The 22,516-nt window shown below is 48.7% G+C and overlaps 1 protein-coding gene across 4 annotated transcripts in view; it reads left to right on the top strand.

The window, feature by feature from the left end:
• The window catches only part of LOC138371337 (tripartite motif-containing protein 59-like), a 395,572-nt gene that overhangs the window by 304,286 nt on the left and 68,770 nt on the right, over window positions 1-22,516 (top strand). Inside the window, exon 2 of one of the 4 annotated variants that reach the window (XM_069336124.1) lies at window positions 202-268. The exons of the other annotated variants lie outside the window; for them this stretch is intronic. Coding sequence (XP_069192225.1) covers window positions 263-268 — 6 coding nt within the window. The 5' untranslated portion in view covers window positions 202-262. The remainder of the gene's footprint in view (window positions 1-201; window positions 269-22,516) is intronic. 4 annotated transcript variants of the gene reach the window in all.

Below are 22,516 nucleotides of genomic sequence, written 5' to 3'. Positions count from 1 at the left end.
TTCCAGCCCACCCTCTTTACTCCTGCCCACCCTCCTTACTCCTGCCCACCCTCCTTACTCCTGCCCACCCTCCTTACTTTTGCTCAAAGCATAATACAGTACCTAAAAAAAAAATATTTAATTTTTCTAAACATGTACTATGTTTTGGTGGGAAAAATTTAGGCATAGAAACCTTAAATTTGTTTTATTTTGCCTTAATAGGTAATACTGCTTCCAGTCTGCTCGGCTACCCAGGACGATAGCAAACAACTTTTGCCCATTAATGATGGTAAGGACAATTTTATTATTACTGTACTACCAGTGTGTGTGTTTATCATGTTGATGTCAATGACCAGTGATTGTGAGTGTATTAATCAAGATATTTTCATTTGTGTATTAATGTTGGTGTTGTCATTTACCAGTGATGGCGAGTGTATTATTTATATTGTCATTACCCAGTGATGGTGAGTGTATTAATCATATTGGCATGACCCAGTGATGTTGAGTGTATTAACCCGTGTGTTGCTAAGGGCTATTTATCCCTTGTCACCCACAGGCGTGTAACAAAAAAAAGAAAAAAAAAATTCTTCCTAACCTGTTAATTTGTGTTCCCTGACCACGAGAGAGAGAAAAAAATTAATCGTACTGTACTTACGAATGACATAAATGAGCCGACAATATGAGCGATGACGTCACACCCTGCATGCTTGCTCATGCAAGGTGCGTCCCAGAGGCATTGCGCGCAGTCCTCAAGCAGTCAGAATTGCTACAAATTTATTTTTGCTGCATTATTTACAGTGTCTAGGTGTATTTTATCCAAATATTATTCACTAATTGTGTTGCATATAATGTTACTTCATGTTCAATGGTAATAAATGTTGCATACATTGAGTATACACATGCACAAAAATATTTTCTCATTATGCCAATATAATATGTATTTACATTGTTCATTATTATATTTACACACATGCACACACTATTTACAGGTTTTTGCAATATTATTGCACATTTAAGAAGTCTTGGAGAGAGTGGTAGTCATTGAAGCAGTTGAAAGCACATAATGGAACTGCACACGCTTCACACCATGTTTGCATACGTTTACGTTTCTGATCTCTTTTTTTTTTGTTCTACAAACTAAGCAATCACGTTGGCCTATTGCACGCTTTCCAGCTGGTGGCAAATGTTTTAGTCTGTGTGCTTGAAAGCCCTCAATGTGAGCAAGCCTGGGTGTAGCAGCATGCTGCAACACTGGGTTCATGATGGGTCTTTGTATGCCAGGAACATCTTTGCCAAACTTTGCTAATAACTGTGTCCCAAGTGTAAATGCAAACGAACGGAAACTTGGTTTACGTCCAGTTTTCACCAGATATATATTGTAGCTGTTCAGCATGCTTATGTCAACAAGATGGAAAAACACTTTTTTCGTCCATTTCAATGTTTTCCGCACACACTCGACAGTGCCCACCATCATGTCAAATTTATCAACCAAATGCATGTTGATATTATAGTCAAGAACACAATCTGGCCTATATACTGGATCTTGCATTATTCGGTTCACCTTTCCACTGTTCACCATTGTACCATCATGAACTGTTGTCAGCAAATTCACTTCTCTCTTGTCTTTCCACCTGAGCGTATTTGATAACTTTTTCTTAGCTAGCAGTCAAGTTTATTGGCAAACAATGGCATTTCCCTTCTTCTTGGCTATACTGTGCCGAACAATCCAGTTCTATTTTAAATCAAGAACCTAGCTTGCAAAGGACTTGTATAGCAGTTATCCGTGTATAAAATGTGGCCCTTGCTCATCCATGGTGCCATCAGTGACTTTACCACACTACCTGAGAAACCATGTTGGTCTTTACCGGGAATGTCTACATCGCTAGCAGAATACAGAATCACGTGTAACACGTATCCTGTTTCACAGTCACAAAGAACAAAGAATTTCAATCCAAATCTGTTGCGTTTGGAGGGAATATACTGCTTGAATGCAACACGTCTTCTAAAAAGCACAAGGGAATCGTTAATCACCAGCTTCTGTGCTGGTACATAGAAATCTCTGAACTTTCCAATCACTTCATTCATATACAGTAGTGCCTCACTCGCCAAAGTCTATCATCCTCTGTCTGGTCCTCATTACTTGCAAAATAAAGACACCTGAGGAGTATCTGAAACCTGTCTCGGGACATATATTTCCCGAAGAAAGGTGTTGGAATAGTCTGGACTTTGCTACAGTAATCTGTGACAGCGTGTTTGACACAATGTTTCATCAACATACATATTGCCAAAAATACATACATTTCACCTACAGTATGTTTTTCCAACGCTGCAATCGTGAATATTCTGTTATCTCTTTTCCAATGAGATGAGTTGCATGAAGGTTCATTTCGTATACAATATATTCCATGAGCGGCTCATCATAAAATGCTGTAAAGTAATCCATTTCACACATGTCCTCACCATTATCAGGGAAAAGGTCTGTAATCCCAACTTCTTTATTGTCAAAGGCAGGAATTAGAGGAATAAAATCGTCACCATTACTCCACACAAGTACACCTGCTGTCCTGCGAGACGCAACAGCGGCACGACAGCGAGGAAGCGTTGCACACCGTGGACCAGGAGCTGAAGCCCGTCTTCACAAAGTACGGCCGCTATGTGAACATGAGGTGAAATCACGTGAACATGAGGGTCTTGGTTCCTCATGTGGTGCCATGCGGCGGCGCTTGGCTGGGTGAGACGCTGCTGACACGACAAATTCTCGCCCAGTATCACCACTGGTACTGTACTAGCAACAGGCACGGTAACACTGCTCTGAATCCACTTCACTAAAACCAGAAAATAAGTCACCTTCCTTTGACTCATCGTCCAAAATATCCTCGTACTCTAAATAAGCACAAGAACTGTGTGGTCGTGGGTGAATTGGAGTAGACACTGGGCGAGGAGGCACGGGTGAGCATGTAGGCCTCGCCATGGGAGGAGACTGTATCTCATATTCACTGTCTGTGCTACTATCATCGGTCAATTGTCTGTAGTCCTTATCAATGTCAGAGTCATCAAAAATCGCTTTCCTCACCATCAGAAAATAGTTCACTAGTTATTTTCTCTTGAGTAAGTGATTGCGTGGTTCGTGCTCGGGAGGCGTTTGGCCGTGCGTTCGCCATGGTAACCGCTGCGTAATTGGGACCTCCCATGCATTGGTAGCGTGAGCTGGATTTATTTTTTTTAACAAAATAGCAGCTGGTTTACTATAACCCCAGGGCAGCATATGGGGGCCCCCCCCCCCTACCCCGCTGGCCATTCAAATCTTGTGCGGTATTCCATCACCTCATATGACGTGATGCACAATTTATAGCAAGTTACTCAACACATCATATGACGTGTTGCGCAGTTTAAGGGTTAATCATGTTGTTATTAACCAGTTATGTTGAGTGTATTAACCCTCTGAAATGCAAATAGTGCATAATTTTGCTCAATCAGGGGTGCGCATAACACCTTAACCACTGCACTGCGCCAAACGACAAATGCCATTCGCCTTTACTGCGCCGACTGACAAAAGTATTTTTTATTTCTTCGTATACGGTCAAAGCGCGCTTGCGGTAGGTTGGGTACAAAATGGACTCCTAGGACCTCCAGTGAGAGGCAGCCATTTTGGAAAAAATTCCCAGAATGTTGTAGGGCTGCTGGCTGGATTAGTACTGAGTGAGCAACAATGGGTGGCATATGTGCCTCTGGCTCCCAAACACCTGTCCAACGCGGTGTTGACTTAGGTACAAGATGGATTCCTGACGTGTTTGCCAGATTGAAAAAAAATCCCAGCATTCCCCACGGTCATGGGTAGGCTCATATTCAAGGTAGCAACCATGTCGTATTCATCCATATCGAGCTCCCAGCCCTAGTCGGCCATGTTTTTAAGAAAACATCATCTGATGTTGGAATACAAGGCATATTGCTTGAAGATGAGCATGCCAATGATTTTGATAACCCAAATCTGGAAAAAGACCTAACACAGGTGTCTGCTGCTAATGATATGGATGTTGAAGTGAACGATGTGGAGAGTGTGTACAGTACACAGCTCGCACAGCCCTGCCATGCCGGACTAGGTCATCACCATCAGTGGAACAACACAAATGAATTTTTGTATGTTCCACTGAACATTTAGTGCCAAATGCAATTCATTTGGACCATCCGGGAATTCGTTAGAGCGGGGTCTGTTAGAGTGATGATGCACTGTATTTGAAAAGAAAAAGTGCAGGAATAGAGAAGTGATTGCAAATATTATTCAGCAGATATGTAAGTAATAACATTTAGCAGATACTGTACTGATATAAGTAATAAAATGTACCAGATATAAAAGTAAAAATAATGAAGAACAGAAGAGTGGGAAATTAGATAATTAATCAAATTAAGATTTCTAGAGTAAACAAATTGAGATTCAAATAATTAATCAAATGGAATACAAATAATTAGTTAAGTTAAGAATTAGATTAATATTGCAATACATGAATATTATATGGTAATACAAGATGGGCAAAGATATGCAATATAAATGGGCAATACACAGGCAAAAAAAAAAAAAAAAAGAGAACAAAGTGAGAATTAGACAATTAGATTAAGATTGTGAATAAATAAATGGATTCAGATTCAAATTAATTAATAAAAAAGGAAACATAGTTAATCAAATTAAAAATTCAGTAATCTCTTAAGATTGTAATACAGTAATATCATATGGTAATAAGACAAGTTGGATAAGGGTATGCAATAGAAACAAACACATATTGCCTGGAAGCACTGATGTACTTAAAGCTTAAGAATCCATTAACAATACTGGAATATTAGACAACAAACAAGACTAGTAGCTAATATTAATGGGCAGATATATAAGTAAGAAATTAAATTATTAATTTTTAATTCACAAAGTAATGAATTAAAGATTCAGATAATTTGGCAAATTAAGAGTTCAAGGTTTATAACATTTTGGGAAATTGAAGTGTTAGTATCAACAGATAAATGGGTAAGTTGCAAATATTGTAAGCTAAGAATATGATAACTAGACAAATTAAGTATTCAAAAAATTATTACATTTTCTGGGGGGGAGCCCCGTCGGCTCCCCGGAGCTATCCCAGGCTGATATGCTAATGTCAGACTTTGGCATCAGTCATGTGTATGGAGTTCTTAGGCCTACCGGGGACCACGGCCAGAACCGGGCCCCCTCAGAGAGGCAAGGGGAGCAATGGCCTATAGAAGCCCCCGTGTAGTTGGAAGCATTCTATGTCTGCCATCGACCGGAACAGGCACCCAGAAAGGTAAGCGCCCCAAAACAAACCCCTATTCTGGTTAAAATTGCTACCTAATACCGAACTAGTGGATAGAACTCCCCAACCGAAAACAAGCAAATTAGTGTGACGTCACACACTGCCGCGCCGCTGTCTGCGCAGCTCCCCCCTCCCCGGGAGGGGGAAGGGGGAGCCCCAGACCCCCCGCGCCGGCTACCCACACCTCAGTTCTTGAGGCTGATGCTATTGGCGGTGGTCGTGTGCTCTGGCTCCGGTGTCGCTACTGCACTGTGCTTTGAGTGTGGTGTTAGTTTTGTGGGTGCGAGAGCCAGGAGTATCTTCAGTACTCGGGCTGCATGCGCCTAGGGCTGCCTTCCCTAGGTGCCCTGTAAGTACTGCCCTTGGGGCTTGGGGCCACCTTCCACAGGCTCCTCGGGGTCTGCCTCTGCTGGTCCGTTTTACCTTTCGGTTTTTCGGCCGCCTGTTGGACTCTTGGGTGTTCTGTTCTCCCTTGTTACCGGCAGGTAAGAGGCAGTTTGCACTGGTAGGGGCGCAGGGTGCTGCTCAGCTTGTAATTCCCGACATCGCGGCCGGCTCTGTTCCTTGGGGTTCGCTGTCCTCTTGCGGGGTTTTGTTTTTCTTTTTGTTTTTGCCTGGTGGGGGGTTCTGTCATTTTATTCAGTTTGTTTTTGCCCTTCCACTGTTCTCCTCGGTGGCGCCCCCTGCTAGGTCCCCGTGAGTGTACACGTCCCTGGGGTTCAGCTTTAGAAGTTTGCTTGGTAGTTTTGGGCGCCGGTTTGCAGCACCCTGCCTGGGACTACCTGAGCGCGAGTCCTCTTAAAGTAAACGCTCAGGACCCTGGGAATCCCCTAGGGGGCGCGTGGGTCCGATGGATGTGACCCCGGAGTCCCCACTCGCTGTGTGCGAGTTTGAGGGTTGCTCGGTCCCCTTGTCTCAGGGTGACCCTCATTGTTTTTGCCTCTGCCACGCTGCCTGTTGGGTCGGTGATACTTTCGACCCTGAGTCCTGTGAGTGTTGCTGCTTGCTTGTGACTCAATTTACCCAATCCTCTGATGATTCTCTTCGGGTACAGGCGGCACGTGCGTTGCAGTCTAGGTTTCAGGTTTCGTCTGTTGCAACGCGCTCGGTTGGTTGCTTCCCCGGATGCCCCGGGGCTGCCCCGCTTTGCTTTTCGAGACCCGGACTTGGGGGTGGGGGTCGCTTCGATCCTGGTTCAGTCCGCACCTCCTCGTCCTTCCCCTTCTGTTCGTTCTGGTCCCCCGCCCCTGCTTCCGGCCCCGAAGCGTCTGAGGGTTTCGGGGTCGGAGCAGGGGTTACTTGATCTCGAGACTCGGGCAGCTTCGGGGGTTGCCCCTTCCGGGGGGGCGGCAGAGGCATTCGAGTCTTGTCTCCCGGCCGAAGCTTCAGGGTCTGACCAGTGGGCCCCCCTTCCTCCAGCTTTTCCGGCTGCTCCGTCCTTGTCTTGTGGGGTCGGGGCTTGGGGAGAGGACTCGGCCTCGGGTCCTGTGGTGACGGACCTCGAGGCTGGGGAGGGGCTGACTTGGGGGCCTTGGGCCCCGCTGGACCCCGCCTGGGTTTTTCTTCCCACTGAGCGGGGCTTATTGTTACAAGGAGTGGGGTTTTCTTTCACCCCCTCTGCGTACGAGTTGGATTTGGTGTCGGCCCCTCCCCGGGTACGGTTCCGTGTTCCCCCGGGTACGTCGGTTCCGTCCTTCCGGAGGTTTTCGGCTTATCGCATCCATCCTGGTGTGGTGCGAGCGGCCTTTGCAGCTTACCTCCTGCGTGACCCGGATTATGCCTCGGAAATGGATCCGTCCACGTTCAGGTTTGGGACCTCGTTCCCTTTCTGGCTCCGTTACGAGGTTCCGGAGTCATCCTGGCTAGCAGACTGCCCCTTGTTTGGTCTGGATTCCTGGCATTCCTTCTGTCGTTCCCGCACGCTGGAGTGGCGGGAAGCTTCCACGGTGCTTCAGGTTTTCCTGGGGGGTGAACTTGAGTACCTGAATGAGTGCTTGTTTGCCCCTGCCCTTCCCCGCGATGTGGGCGTTATTCAGCTCCATGTGCAGGTTCCCTCCCTTTCGGCGGCGCTCGTGGCAGAGGACTTGCGCGCTCGGGGCCTTTTGTGTTCGGCCTTGCGGTTCTTTTCCCTCCTGGAGCTGTCTTCGGATTGGCTCGTGGAGGATGTGGGGACGCTTGGGTCCGTCCCGGGGTCCGGCACCTTGTCCTCGGCTGCGCGTTCGTCGGCTGCCTTGTTGAAGCTGTTCACGCCGATTTTGCGGGATGCGGTTTCCCTGTTCTATGCTTCCCGTCTCGCGTGTCGGCAGGCGGTGCTGGGTTCCTCCGTGGAATCTGCTTGGGCTCTGGCTCTTAGGCGTTCTTCACCTTTTTGTCCTCTCCTGTTTGGGGAGTCGGCCGTGGCGCAGTTTATTCAGGCTGCGTCGGCGGCTTGTCGCCCGATGTCGGACTTGTTGGTTTTCCGGGGGTCCCGGGGTGGGTCTTCCCGGAAAGGTCGTGCCAGGGCTCGGGGTTCCTCTCGTCGTGGTAGGCCTCTGGTGTCAGGTTTGGGGTTGGCTCCTCCTGCGGACCCTCCCTCGTCTGGTCGGCGCGGTGTTCGCGCTGTGCGGGGTTCTGGGTCTCGTAAGGGTCGCCGGCCTTTTCGCGGTTTGCCCCTTTGACGGGGCGATGGGGGGGCGGCTTGCGCTGTTCGCCCGCGCCTGGTCCCACGATTCGTGGGCCTTTCGGGTCGTGTCTCGCGGCCTGCGGTGGCCCCTCCCCCCTTTGGGGGGTCGGGGCTGGCGGGGCAGGCTTCTTCCCCTGCGCTCTGTCGAGTCGTCTTGGAGTGGGTACGCTTGGGCGTCGTCGAAACGACGTCGTCCCTCAGATGGGTTTCCCGTCTGTTTCCGGTTCCGAAACGGGACTGCGCGGACCTGCGGTTCATTCTGGACTTGTCCCGTCTGAACCCCTGGGTTCATTGCCCCTCCTTTCGGATGACTACGCTGTCTCAGGTTCGGCTCCTCTTGGAGCCGGGTGCTTGGATGGTGTCCCTGGACCTCCGGGACGCTTATTGGCATGTCCCGATTCATCCGCGGTTCAGGGACTGGCTCGGTTTTGTAGTGGGGCGTCTGAGTTACCGCTTTCGTTGTCTCCCGTTCGGGTTGAACCTGGCACCTCGCGTGTTCACACGCCTTACACGGGTTGTGGTGGCTCGTTTGCGTCTCCTAGGTGTTCGGGTGTTGGCCTACCTCGACGACTGGCTGGTTTGGGCTCCCAGCCAGTCAGCTTGCTTGCTAGCCAGGGATTTGGTTCTTTCCCAGCTCGCCGGGTTCGGGTTCTTGGTGAACTGGAGGAAGTCCCATCTGGTTCCCTCTCAGGTTCGGACTTGGCTGGGTCTCGTGTGGGACTCTCGGACCGCCTCCTTGTCTCTCCCTCCGGAGTCTCTCCTGCGGCTGCGGTCCCGCCTTCGTCTGTTTCTGGAGGGCCCTCGGGTCACCCGGCGGTTGCTCGAGGGGCTGTGCGGGAGCCTGAACTTCGCGATGGTGGTCTACCCGCCGGGTCGGGTTTGGCTTCGACGGCTGTTCTGGTTCCTTCGGGGTTCCCCCTTCCGCCTCTCTCGCGATCGCAAAGTTCGACCCCCGGGGGACTTGCGTCGGTTGCTGCGTCACCGGCTTCCTCTTCGGGTTTTTCGGGGTTCAGTGCCTTGGCGCCTACCCGAGCCCTCGCTCGATGTGTACACGGATGCGTCGTCTCTCGGCTGGGGTTTTGTGACCAGTGCTCACCAGGCCGGCCAGGGGCGTTGGGGTCCGTCCTTCCGTCGAGCTCACAGTACGGTGCGGGAGTTCGCAGCAGTGTGGTTTGCTCTGGGGAGGATTCGGGTGGCCCGCGGATCGACGATTCGGCTCCATTCGGACTGCTCTCCGGTGGTTCATTGCCTGAACCGCGGGGGTTCGATGCGGTCCTTGTCTCTTTGGGGTTGGTCGCTTCGGGTGACTCGTCTGCTGAGTTCTCGGGGTTTGGCTCTCCTGGCGGTTCACGTACGGGGCGTGTCCAACGTCTTGGCCGACGCCCTGTCTCGCTTCGTTCCCCTCTCCACGGAGTGGACGGTCGACGACGAGTCCTTCCGTTGGCTTTGCCAGACGTTCGGGCGCCCCGAGGTGGACCTCTTCGCGTCGGCGTGGTCGCGGCGTCTTCCCGTTTATGCGGCGCTCTTCCCCGATTGCGAGGCCGTCGGGGTCGATGCCTTTCGGCTCGACTGGTCGAGGTGGGGGTTCCTGTACCTCTTTCCCCCAGTTCGGCTGTTGCTCCAGGTCCTGACTCGCTTAGAGACTTACCAGGGGAGAGTTGTCCTTCTGGCCCCTTGGTGGCCGGCCCAGCCTTGGTTTCAGGCGCTGGTTGCTCGGTGTCCGAACCCGAGGGTTTTCCCGCGGCTCCGCCTCTTTCAGCAGATCGGGCCGGTACGTCACGTAGCTGGTTCGATCTTCTCCTCGAGTCTTCGCGTATGGTTTTTTTGACTCGAGTCTATCGTCATCTCTATGGTGATCAGGTGGCCTCCTTGTTGGTGTCCCACCTGAGGGCTTCTTCTCGGCGGCAGTATGAAGTTTCCTGGCGGTCCTTCCGTTTCTTTTTGCGTCTTCGTCGTGTTAGCTCCTTGTCTGTTCGGGTGGTCTTGTCCTTCCTCTCGTGGTTGTTTCAGGACCGTCATCTTATGCCTAACACTGTCGCTTCGTATCGTGCGGCGCTGGCGGAGCCGCTTCAGCTTGCTTTCGGTATCGATGTTACGTCTGCGCCGTTTCGCAAGCTGTCTCGTGCATTGTTTCACCTCCGGCCTGCTCATGCGTCGCCTGAGCCGTCCTGGTCTTTGGACAGAGTGCTCGCTTTCCTTTCATCTCCTCGTTTCGTTGTGGCCCCTTCGGTCCAGGATTGTTTTTCCAAGGCACTTTTCTTGTTGGCTTTGGCCTCTGGGGGTCGGGTAGGGGAGCTTCATGCTCTCCTCCGGCGCAGGGGTTTCTGCTCTTTTGGTCGTGGTGATAGTTTTGTTCGTTTGCAGCCGTCTCCTTCTTTTCTGGCGAAGAATGAGACTGCTGCGTTCCGGAGGGGTCCATGGGTGGTTGATGCTTGGTTGGTCAGGCCGGGGGTGCATCATGTTTTGTGTCCGGTTGCGGCGCTTCGCCGTTATTTGCGCGCCACAGCTTCTGTGTCCGGGGACGCGCTGTGGGTTGATCCGGTTTCCCTTCTTCCCTGTTCGCGGGTTCGGGTCTCTCAGGTCGTCCGCAGGGTTATTAGGTCTAGCCAGCCTGCGGTCTATCCCCGTGCCCATGACGTTCATAAGTTCGCGGCTCTTGCTGCCGTCTTTGGGAATATGTCTTGGTCTGATATTCGGGCGCGGGGATTTTGGCGGTCGAACCGGGTCCTGGCTGCTCGTTACCTTGTGAATGTCCCTGGCCCTCGTCGGGCCTGTGTTGCTTTGGGTCGGCGGTTGCAGCCAGTTGTCTCGGCTTCGAGTTGAGGGGTGAGCGACGACCGCCTCCCGGGTACGTCCCTCTTTTTCTGTCTGTGGGTAGTTAGCTCCGGGGAGCCGACGGGGCTCCCCCCCAGAAAACCAGCGTTGAATGTAATGAAACGCCATTTTCTGGGTGAGTCCCGGAGGCTCCCCGGCATCCCTCCCTCCCTCCGGTCGGCGGTTTTTCGCGTTTTTGACATCCAGCCTCAAGAACTGAGGTGTGGGTAGCCGGCGCGGGGGGTCTGGGGCTCCCCCTTCCCCCTCCCGGGGAGGGGGGAGCTGCGCAGACAGCGGCGCGGCAGTGTGTGACGTCACACTAATTTGCTTGTTTTCGGTTGGGGAGTTCTATCCACTAGTTCGGTATTAGGTAGCAATTTTAACCAGAATAGGGGTTTGTTTTGGGGCACTTACCTTTCTGGGTGCCTGTTCCGGTCGATGGCAGACATAGAATGCTTCCAACTACACGGGGGCTTCTATAGGCCATTGCTCCCCTTGCCTCTCTGAGGGGGCCCGGTTCTGGCCGTGGTCCCCGGTAGGCCTAAGAACTCCATACACATGACTGATGCCAAAGTCTGACATTAGCATATCAGCCTGGGATAGCTCCGGGGAGCCTCCGGGACTCACCCAGAAAATGGCGTTTCATTACATTCAACGCTGGTTTTATAAAATTGAAGTCATTGTAGTAATAGTTATAAGAGGGTAAATTACATGTATTTGAAGCCAATTATATAAAAAAGAAGCATATATTAATTGATATAAAAATATAAAAAAACTAAATTTAAATAAGGTTAGGCTAGGTAAGGCTTGGTCACTCATGTGTTAGTTTCAGCAATGACATTGGAAGTTTGCTGGCTTCCAGTTATGTTACAATCAACAAAGACAATAATTGTTGGACACTTTTTATTTCACGTCTTTTGCCTGTTCTTTCTTACCAATGATTGTTCCATTCCTGGTGTAGCACTGCTTGATAAGATTTAGGTTTTGTTTGTGAACATGATGCAGTCTGTAGAGGAGGATCAATGCTGCTTGGTAAGGCATTCATTAATATAAAGGTTAGTTTTATATTTATAGCTGATTGAATGAGATCTTACTTATCATTGGGATAAGCTAGTTTAGTGAGCTTACCTGTCTGGTGCTTTAGTGACTGTTTTTATCTATTCTGATAGATTTAAAAGTATCATTAAAGTTTATCTCTGATCTAATCAGTTGATGAGCTACACCAGAGTAGTTCTCACATTCTTGTTCTTCAGGCAGTTCAGTAGAGCTGATGATGAGCAAATCATGGAGTTTTTGTTGATCCCTCTTGTTTGGAGAACCTGAAACACTTATAAATCCATTACAGTAGAACCTCGAGTGACGACCGCCTCAAATGGCGAGCAATTTGGTTAACAAACACCCCAATCGCCGACAATTCGTCTTGTTAGGCGAGCGCTCGTTTGAATAATGTCAACACCACATGGTGGGGTCGCGCTGCTTCTCGCAGATTCTCAGACGCCTCCGATGATGCAAATAAATTATTTTTCTTTGTTTAACATACATTAATAGCTGTTTTAGTGTTTAGTTCCTTAATTTAAACACCCCGCACAGGATAGGGGGCAGCTATAGTGCAGCCATGACCGATAGTTGACAGACACCACCTAGAAAAAAAATCCTGGCCAACATTCCTGGGTGTGAGAGCTTCAGTACTGAGCGAGCCACCAAGGCTGATGCATGCAGCATGAGCTCACAGAACCACTGTTCAGCTTGTGACCACAGCATCGCCTGAAAATGCCATAATATATATGTTCATGCTATTATTTAGTGATGATAGTATTACAGAAGACCCCCCTGACTGTGATCAAACTGACCAGGATTCTGATAATAGCAGGATTGTGGTGACATTTAGCACTGTGCTCCATGGTGGGAGGAGTAATGTTGAGGGAGGGAGGGTTGTGGCGTCGTCTTCTGACTGTGTGTGGCCACCTTTTATTGACTGGACTTATCACACCAGCTTAGTGGTTCACTATGATGAACACAAATGTAGATACTTATATGTAATGTGTGTATAGAGTGTAATAACAGCAATAGAAGTATGTCGGGGCCGCCATTTTGGTGAGGGAGGTGCGTCTTCTGCAAGACATGTCTTGTTGTTTACTGGTGGCCACTATGGTCTTTGGGCACCATACCAGCTTAATTGTACAGGTATGGTGAATAAAAGATGTAGATACTTATATATAATGTGTGTATATAGTGTAATAACACCACAAACAGTATTGTTGGAAGAGAAATATTAGTGCATCTGGCCTCAAACCAGTGAAGGTGGCCGCCACCAGCTGACTGTGCGAGTAGCTACGTCTTATTGTCTTTACTCACCATACATGCTTATGTACAGTTATGGCAAACAAAACATGTAAATACTTATATATAAAGTCTGTGTATAGTGAATAAATGCAAAAACAGTAGCGTGGGAGGACAATGTGGGCAAGTAAGGTGTTGTTGAGGGAGAGTGTGGCAGCAAGTGGCTGGCTGGTGTGTGGCGGTCACTCCTCGTTACATTTTGACTCACAATACCAAGTTAGTGGTTCGTTATGGTGAGTAAAACATGCAGATACCTTTATATAACCTGTGTATATTGTATAATAACAGCAAAACTATTTGTTTATAGTTTTATGAACATAATAATTGAATCACTAATATGCACACCATAATTTTGAGTATAGTGATGGTTCACACATTTTATTATATAAATATATCACAATACACACTATTGAATAATATTACTGCAAAACAACAAATAAAAAATCAATCAGAGACATTGAAATAATTAGGTAATAATATCTTTGTGGCAACACCCCGCCTGACAGCTCGGGCAGAGCAGACCTCGTCTGGCGACTGCTCTGTCAATGCTTCTTTTTTGCCAGATTTCCCCACCCGATTGTGGGCCAAAATATGCCACCTATGATTTTTTTGTTATTTTTTCCGTGACCATGGAACACAAATGAACACTTCTATAAGACGAAATAATTTTTTGGATTTATTTTTTTGTTGCGCCTGTGGGTGTCGAAGCCATTATGACCCTTAGCGGCTCAATGGTTAATGATGCTATTGATGCTGGGATGTTGTAAAGCATTGACATTTTTGTAGAAAAAACAAAATTAATTAAAAAAAAAAGAACAAATGTCAAAAAGGTTTGTTTGTTGTTTGTCAGGTAGGCTGCTCCATGTTTCTTAAATAAAAAAAAAGGATAAAAAAAGTTAAAACACTTTGAAAAATGGACAAATGCCATATAAGTTCGTTCAGCGTTTGGCGGGTAGGCTGCTCCATTATTGAAAAATAAATGAAAAATACAAAACAAATGGAACACATTTGAAACACAGAAAGATTGTCATAATGGAGCAACCTACCCGACAAACACTGAATGAACCTTTATGGCATTTGTTCGTTTTTCAAAGTGTTTCAACTGTTTTATTATTTTATTTTTATTTTTTTTTTATTTAAGAAACATGGAGCAGTCTACCTACTGAACACCGAATGAATCTTTTTTGACAATTGTTCTGTTTTTCAAAATTCTTCATTTTTTCATTTTTTTTTTTTTAAGAAACATGGAGCAGCCTACCTGACAAACACCGAACAAACCTATTGCTATACAAAATAGAAAAAAAGAAAACAAAATTGAACAAATTTGAAGAAAGAAAAATGTCATAAAGGGTTTGTTCAGTGTATGTGAGGTAGGCTACTCCATTATTTATAACATCGAATATCATACTGATGATTTTCGGTAGTAGAACGGAATATTTCTATTTACATTATTTTCAATGGGGAACTTCGTTTTGAATGACGTCAGTATCACATGACGACCACGGTGCCAGAATGGATTAAATTCGTCATTCGAGGTTCCACTGTACTGCCTACCTAACTACACATACTGTATTGCATATTAATGGGTTATAAGCCAGTCCAAACAGGGTATAAGTATGGAATACTATAACTCTCATACTGGGTGGGGTGGATATTATGAGGGACTGGTGGCTCATAACAGTTGTTGCTAACGTGTGTTGGTGAGTGTATTAATATACCTGAGTCTTGTCTCTCCTTACTCATAACCTTTGTGTACCTGAGTCTTGTCTCCCCTTATTCATAACCTTTGTGTACCTGAGTCTTGTCACCCCTTACTTATAGCCTTTGTGTACCCGAGTCTTCTGTCTCCCCTTACTCGTAACTTTTGTGTGCCTGAGTCTTGTCTCGGTTACTTGTAACCTTTGTGCACCCGAGTCTTGTCAACCACTTGTAACCTTTGTGTACCTGAGTTTTGTCTCCCCTTACTTGTAACCTTTGTGTACCCGAGTCTTGTCTGCTCTTTCTCATAATCTTTGTGTACCTGAGTCTTGTCTCCCCTTACTCGTAACATTTGTGTTCCTGAGTCTTGTCTCTCTTTATTCTTAGCCTTTGCATTCCTGTGTCGTCATTCCAGTAATGTGAGAGTATGTTAAATTGAGCATTAGTAAATATGTATGATTGTGTGTGTTAAGTTTTCCCACACGCTTTCGTGAGAGTACCGTCCCAGCACTCTACGAGGACAGAGAGGGAGGAGCGAGACTTCACACGCTGCGGGTGTGTGGTGTGTGCTGGTGAGGAGTCCACCTCACTGTGTGGGGTTATTTACCTCCATTATATCTCTGTGACTGGAATACTGTCATTAATGGTGAGCGAGATGTTATTCCTTGGTAGTGTATTGTCCCATTTCCTGTATTTTAATAAATGTAATGCATGTACTGTACTTTGATTGTCGAGTTCTGCCAATTCAAAAAATATGGTACCGGTCCCACGTTGTTACTCCTGTGTTTGAAGGTTTGAAGTGTTTATAAATGCACATTGGTTCTACATCCCTGTTTTAAAGTAACATATCTACACTATAAGTAAGGAAGTAAAGGATTGGTTTTGAGTTCGTACTCTAGGGTACGGCTTACAAGTTCATGCCCTTATACTCTTTATTTTTAAACTTTGTATACCCGAGTCTTCTCTCCTACTTGTTCTTAACCTTTGTAAAGAATGTAAAGAAAGTTTTTAATCTCTTCATCAGGGACGTTCCTAATTCCATGGATTGTGTTTGTCATCCTTCTCTGTACATGTTCATCAGGGAGGTTCCTAATTCCCAGGATTGTGTTTGGCATCTCTGTTCATGTTCAAAAGTTTGTTTGCTCAATACTGTACTGAAGTTCTGTCCTCTGCGATGTTTGTCAGCAAATTAACCCATATCTCAGATGTTTCTCAGAATGTTAATCTAGCTGTGGGATGTTATTCAGAATATTAACCCAGCTCTGGGATGTTTGTCAGAATATTAACCCAGCTCTGGGATGTTTGTCAGAATATTAACCCAGCTCTGGGATGTTTGTCAGAATATTAACCCAGCTCTGGGATGTTTGTCAGAATATTAACCCAGCTCTGGGATGTTTCTCAGAATATTAACCCAGCTCTGGGATGTTTGTCAGAATATTAACCCAGCTCTGGGATGTTTGTCAGAATATTAACCCAGCTCTGGGATGTTTCTCAGAATATTTACCCAGCTCTGGGATGTTTCTCAGAATATTAACCCAGCTCTGGGATGTTTCTCAGAATATTTACCCAGCTCTGGGATGTTTCTCAGAATATTAACTCAGCTCTGGGATGTTTCTCAGAATATTAACCCAGCTCTGGGATGTTTCTCAGAATATTAACCCAGCTCTGGGATGTTTCTCAGAATATTTACCCAGCTCTGGGATGTTTCTCAGAATATTAACCCAGCTCTGGGATGTTACACTCCCCAACCTAACTGCTGGACCTCAATCTTTCGTTTATTCCATCTATTCGTTTACTGTCCGGCCCCAAGCGGCGCCTCAACTCACGAGAGGCTTATGTAGTTTCACATCCGACCACTGCGTTGTAGCGGCGCAACCTCTGCACCTGCTCGACGACCCTGTATTGCTTTTGTGGCTGACCGCGGTGTGCAAAGACTTTTCCCTTCTTACCATTTTATATCTGGGCATATTTTTGGGGGTAGACCCTTCGGCTTCTCGGAGCTATCCAGGCTGATATGGATATATATTTGACTTTGGCATCAGTCAAAATGCTACTTGAAAAGTATGTCAAAAAGTACTCGGAATGGAGTACTTAGGCCTACCAGCGACCACAAGCCAGAACTTGGCCCCCTCAGAGAGGCACGAGGAGCAATGGGCTATAGAAATGCACATGTGGTTTAGAGCATTCTATGTCTGCCATCGACCGGATCAGGTACCCAAAAGGTAAGCGCCCCAAAACAAACCCCTATTCTGGTTAAAACTACAGTACTCTGAAAGTCAAATGAGTGGACAGAACTCCCTAAATGAAAACGAGTAAACGAGCATGACGTCACCATGTGCCACGCCACTGTCTATGCTGCTCCACCCCTCCCAAGAAGGGGGAAAGGGGAGCCCCAGACCTCAGTTTGTAAGCTGATATGATAGGCAACGGTCGTGCGACTCTGGATACAGATTTGTCCTCTAGCTCTGTGCCTTATGGTGTGGTGCTGTTCTTTGGTGGTGTGTGAGCCAGGAGTAAGCACTGCCCTTGGGACTTAGGGCCACCTTCCACAAGTCACCTTGGGATCTACCTCTGCTTGGTCCTTTGCTGCTCAGTGATCAGCCACCCTTAGTGTGCTGGGGTATTTTCTGCATCCTTGGTTGCCTTTGGGAAGGGGTAGTTTGCACTGGAACTGCACAGCTAATTATCACCTCTCATAGCTGCCGGCTCTATTCCGCCCTGGTACGTTGTCCTCTTGCGGGGTTTTTCTTTTGTTTCCCAGCCTGGCGGGGGTTGCCCCTTGTGTTCGGTTATTACCATTGAGTCTTAGTGGTACCTCCACTAGTTCCCCGTGAGTGGACATGTCCCGAGGGTGCAGCATTTAGTGGTTTTCTTGGTAGACTTGGGTGCCGGTTCGCAGTACCCTGCCTGGGCTTTCGTTAGTGATGTGATACCAGTTTATAGGCAATGAGAATTCCCGTGGGGCACTTGGGTCTAATAGATGCGACCCCTAGGTCCCCTCTCACTTTGTGCGAGTTTGAGGGGGTTGCTCTGTCTCCTTGCCTCTGGGTGACTCTCACTGTGTTTTCCTCCGTCGTGCTGCCTGTTGGGTTGGTGACACCTTGGACCCAGATTTCTGAAAGTTTTGTAACTTGCTTGTGACTCAGTTCACCCAGTCCACTGATGATTCTATTTGGGTGCAGGCAGCTCAGGCATTGCATGCACAGTTTAGGTTGCTGCAATGCGCTCTTTTGATGGCTGCCCCGTATTGGTTATAGAGGCCCGTACAGTGGTACCTTGGCTTACAAGCCCTCCTGGTTACGAGTTTTTTTTAGTTACGAGCAGGATTTGCTCGGAAAATTTGTATCGGGATACGAGGGTTGCCTTAGGATACGAGGGTGTTGATACGCGTATGGGCCGACTAGCACGTGGTGGCATGGCAATCGCCGCTCAGTTTACCAGTGCCTCGCGCCTAGTGACTATCTCGCCTCAATTCTTCACCAGGATTTACAGTGTTTTGTTGGATATTTGACCATTTGAACATAAATGTTGTTGTTATATATCTCGCAATGGGTCCCAAGAAAGCCATTGGTAAGGTTCAACCTAAGAAAATAGTTGGGAGTAGAGGATGTTCCTTTCTCATTAAGAAAATGTGTGAAGTATGGGAAGAACTGCAAAGTTTTGTTGAAAAAACTCACTCGGATAAAGCTGTAGCAGGCCGTTGCATTGATCTTTTAAATGACAATGTGATGTCTTACTACAGACAATTGTTAAAATGTAGGGAAAAACAAGTGTCTTTAGACAGATTCTTAGTAAGACAAGCAAGCAGTGAGCCACAAGCAGGTCCAGGTAGTATGCAGGCAAAATGTGCCAGAGAGTGCACACCAGAGAAGTCCTCACTGCCTGATGGTGTTATAATGGAAGAGGACTTCCCTTCCAAACAGTAACACCTCTCCTCCTCCCTCCTCCTCACCATCTTCCATACTCCAACAGTAGTCATCAGCAAGGGTAAGTAATAACTTGAACACAGTTTTGTAGTGTAGATTTCGATGAATTAGGTATAAAATTTGGTTTGAAGTGAGTTTTTTGGGTAGTCAGAAACATATTAATTCATTTCCCATTATTTCTTTTGGGGAAATTAGCTTCGGTTTACGAGTTTTCGGGTTACGAGCTGTCTCCAGGACCGGATTAAGCTTTTAAACTGAGGTACCCCTGTACTTGGGGGTGGTAGTCACCTTGACTCTGGTTCAGTCTGCACCTCCTCGTCCTTTCCCTGCTGTGGTTCATTCTGGTCCCCCCCCCCCCCCCCTCCGCCCTGCTTCTGGCTCCGAAGTGTCTAAGGACTTCAGGGTCGGAGCAGGGTTTAGCTGGTTTTGTGACTTGGGCAGTCTCGGAGGATGCCCCTTCCGGGCTGGCGATGGAGGCATTTGAGTTGGTTCTTCCTGCTGTGGCATCTGGGTCTGACCAGTGGTTCGCATTCCTTCCTGCCTTTCCGGCTGCTCCGGTTTTTCTTTTCAGGCTGGGACTTTGGAGGACGACTCAGCCCCGGGTCCTGATGTGGAGGGGTTGACTTGGGGGCTTTGGGGCCCTATTGGACCCCGCTTGGTTTTTTTTATCCTTGGAGCGGGGCTTGTTGTTACTAGGAGTTTTTTTTTTCCACCCCTCCTCTGCGTACGAGTTGGTTTTGTGTCAATCCCTCTTCGGGTTTGGTGTCCCTTCGGGTCCATTGGTCCCATACTTCCAGAGGTTATCGGCTTCCCACATCCCGCCTCATGAGGTGCAGGAGGCCATTGCAGCTTACCTCCACGACCCGGATTCTGCCTCCATCATGAATCCATCTTCATTCAGGTTTGGGTCTTCATCTCTTTACCGGGTTCGTTATGAGGTTCTGGAGTCGTCCTGGCTAGCAAGTTGCCCTTGTTTTTGTTGGAGGCTTGCCATACTTTCTGTCATTACCGCACGCTAGAATGGCGCGAGGCGCTAATGGTGGTCCAGGTTTACCTCGGGGGAGGGGGGGGGGCAAGTTTGAGCACCTCAGTGCATACTTTTTTACCCCTGCCCTTCCTCAGAATATTGGTGTAGTGCAGCTCCACGTGCAGGTTCCCTCCCTTTCAGCTGCACTAGTTGCTGAGGACTTGCACGCTCGTGGCCTGTTGTGTACGATCTTGCAGTTCTTTTTCCTCTTGAAGCTATCCTCGGATTGGCTTGAGGATGTGGAAGTGCTTGGGGCTATTCCTGGGTCTTGCGCCTGGATCTCGGCAATGCATTTTTTGATGCTGTTTGCGACGATCCTGCGGAATGCGGTGTGTCTTTTTCGCTTCGAGTCTCGTGTGTCAGCAGGTGGTTCTTGCTTCCTCCTTCGAATCTGCTTGGGCCTTGGCTCTTAGGTTTTCTTCACTTTTTTGTCCTTTACTGTTTGCAGAGTCTGTGATTGGGCAGAACTGCATAAACCCGCTAATCCGGACTATACGGGAAGGATCCTCAGCCGGATTAGCACGTTTTCTGGATTAACGTACTTTTTGACAGTACAGGGTGTGGGGAGGTAAAGGCAGGCAGGGTGGGAGGCAGGCAGGCAGGCAGGCAGGCAGGCAGGCAGGCAGGCAGGCAAGGGGGAGGGAGGGGGCAGGGAGTGAGAGAGGGAATGGCAGGCAGGCAGGGTGGAAGGGAGGGATGCAGGCAGGCAGGTAGGCAGGCAGGCAGACAGACAAGGGGCAGGTAGGGGGCAGGTAGTGAGAGAGGGAAAGGCATGCAGGCAGGGGGGAGGGAAAGGCAGGCAGGTAGGGTGGAAGGGAGGGAGGCAGGCAGGGGGAGGGAGGGAGGGAGGGAGGCAGGCAGGGGGAGGAAGGGAGGGAGGCAGGCAGGCAGGCAGACAGGCAGGGAGAGAGGGAGGGAGGGAGGTAGGCAGGGAGGGAAGGAGGTAGGTAGGCAGGGAGGGAAGGAGGTAGGTAGGCAGGGAGGGAGGGAGAGACTGGGAGGTAGGGAGGCAGGCAGAGAGGGAGGAAGGCAGGCAGGCAGGCAGGCAGGCAGGCAGGCTATGTGACCAGTGGAGCAAAGAGTGTATGGGATGTGGGGAGAGGGGGTGAGGAAGTGAGTGTGGGAGGAAGAACAGCAGTGAGGATGACTCCCTCCCTCCCCTTCATGACTCCTGCCCTCCCTTCATGACTCCCTCCCTCCCCTTCATGACTCCTGCCCTCCCTTCATGACTCCCTCCCTCCCCTTCATGACTCCTGCCCTCCCTTCATGACTCCCTCCCTCCCCTTCATGACTCCCTTCCTCCCTTCATGACTCCCTCTCTTCCTGGTGGTGGTGTACAAAGAGTGTTAGGCCGGACTTATCGCTCAGTGGTAAAGGTTCACATTTTATATTTGGTGGCAAGTAGACCCTTGGTTTTGGAGAGATTTTTAGGTATCAAAACTCTCTATCATTATATGCTGATCTGGCCAAATATCCGCCAGTCTGACTTCTATAAACAGTTTGGCCGGATAGGGAGATAACTTTATCTGGCCACGATTTTTGCCGGATTAGGGCGTTTTCCGAATTGGTGGATCCCGCATTAGGGATCCATCTACAGTACTTGCAGGAAGCCTCTTTTAGTTGCTGTCCAATGTTGGACTTGTTGGTTCTCCGGGAGGCCCACGGGGGGGAGGGGGTTCCCGGAGAGGTGGTGCCAAGGCTCGGGGTTCCTCTCGTCATGTTAGGCTGGTGGTGCCAGTTTTCAAGCTGGCGCCACCTTAGGACCTGTCTTCGTCTGATCGGTGTGGTGATCGCTCTGTGTGTAAGTCGGGTTCTTGCAAGGGATGTCGGCCCTTTCGCGCCTCGCCCCATTGATGGGGCAATTGGGGGGGGGGGGGCGTTAAGTGGCTCCTTCTCCTTCGGGGGAGTTCAGGGCTAGTGGCAGGCCACCTTTCCTGCACTCTGTCGAGTCATCTTGGAGTGGCTGTGCTTGGGCATTGTTAAAACGATGACGTCCATCGGATGGGCTTCCTCTCTGTTCCCAGTCCGCGAAACGGGACTGTGTGGACCTGCGGTTCATTCTGGACTTGTCATGTCTGAACCCCTGGGTTTCTTGCCCTTCCTTTCAGATGACTAGTCTGTCCCAGGTCCAGCTGCTTTTGGAGCCGGGCGCTTGCATGGTGCCCCTGGCCCTCCGGGTCGCGTATTGGCACATCCCTTTTCATCCGGGTTTCAGGGACTGGCTCGATTTTCTTGTGGGGCATCTCAGTTACCGCTTTTGTTGCCTCCCATTCGGGTTGGATCTGGCTCTTCTCGTGTTTACACGCTTTACCTGGGTTGTGGTGGCCCGTCTGCGTATGTAAGGGGTTTGGGTGCTGGCCTACCTCGACGACTGGTTGGTGTAGGCTCCCAGCCAGTCCGCGTGTCTGCATGCAAGGGATTTGGTGCTTTCCCAGCTCGCCGGGTTTGGGTTCCTAGTGAACTGGAGGAAGTCCCATCTGGTTCCCTCTCATGTTCGGACTTGGTTGGGTCTTGTGTTGGACTCTCAGACCGCTTCCTTGTCTCTCCCTTCGGAGTCTCTGCTTCAGCTTCAGTCCTGCCTTCAACTGTTTCTGGGGTGCTCTCAAGTCACTCGGCGGTTGCTCGACGGTTTGTGCGGGAGTCTGAACTTTGCTGTGTTGGTCTACCTGCCGGGTCAAGTTTGGCTATGTTGTCTGTTCTGGTTCCTTCAGGGACGTCCCTTCTGCCTCTCTTGCGATCGCTGGGTTCTGCCTTCAGG

The sequence above is a fragment of the Procambarus clarkii genome, chromosome 35 (assembly GCF_040958095.1).
Source record: "Procambarus clarkii isolate CNS0578487 chromosome 35, FALCON_Pclarkii_2.0, whole genome shotgun sequence".
Lineage (NCBI taxonomy): Eukaryota > Metazoa > Arthropoda > Malacostraca > Decapoda > Cambaridae > Procambarus > Procambarus clarkii.
Note: the sequence above shows the minus strand (reverse complement) of the source record. Positions and strands in the feature narration are given on the sequence as shown.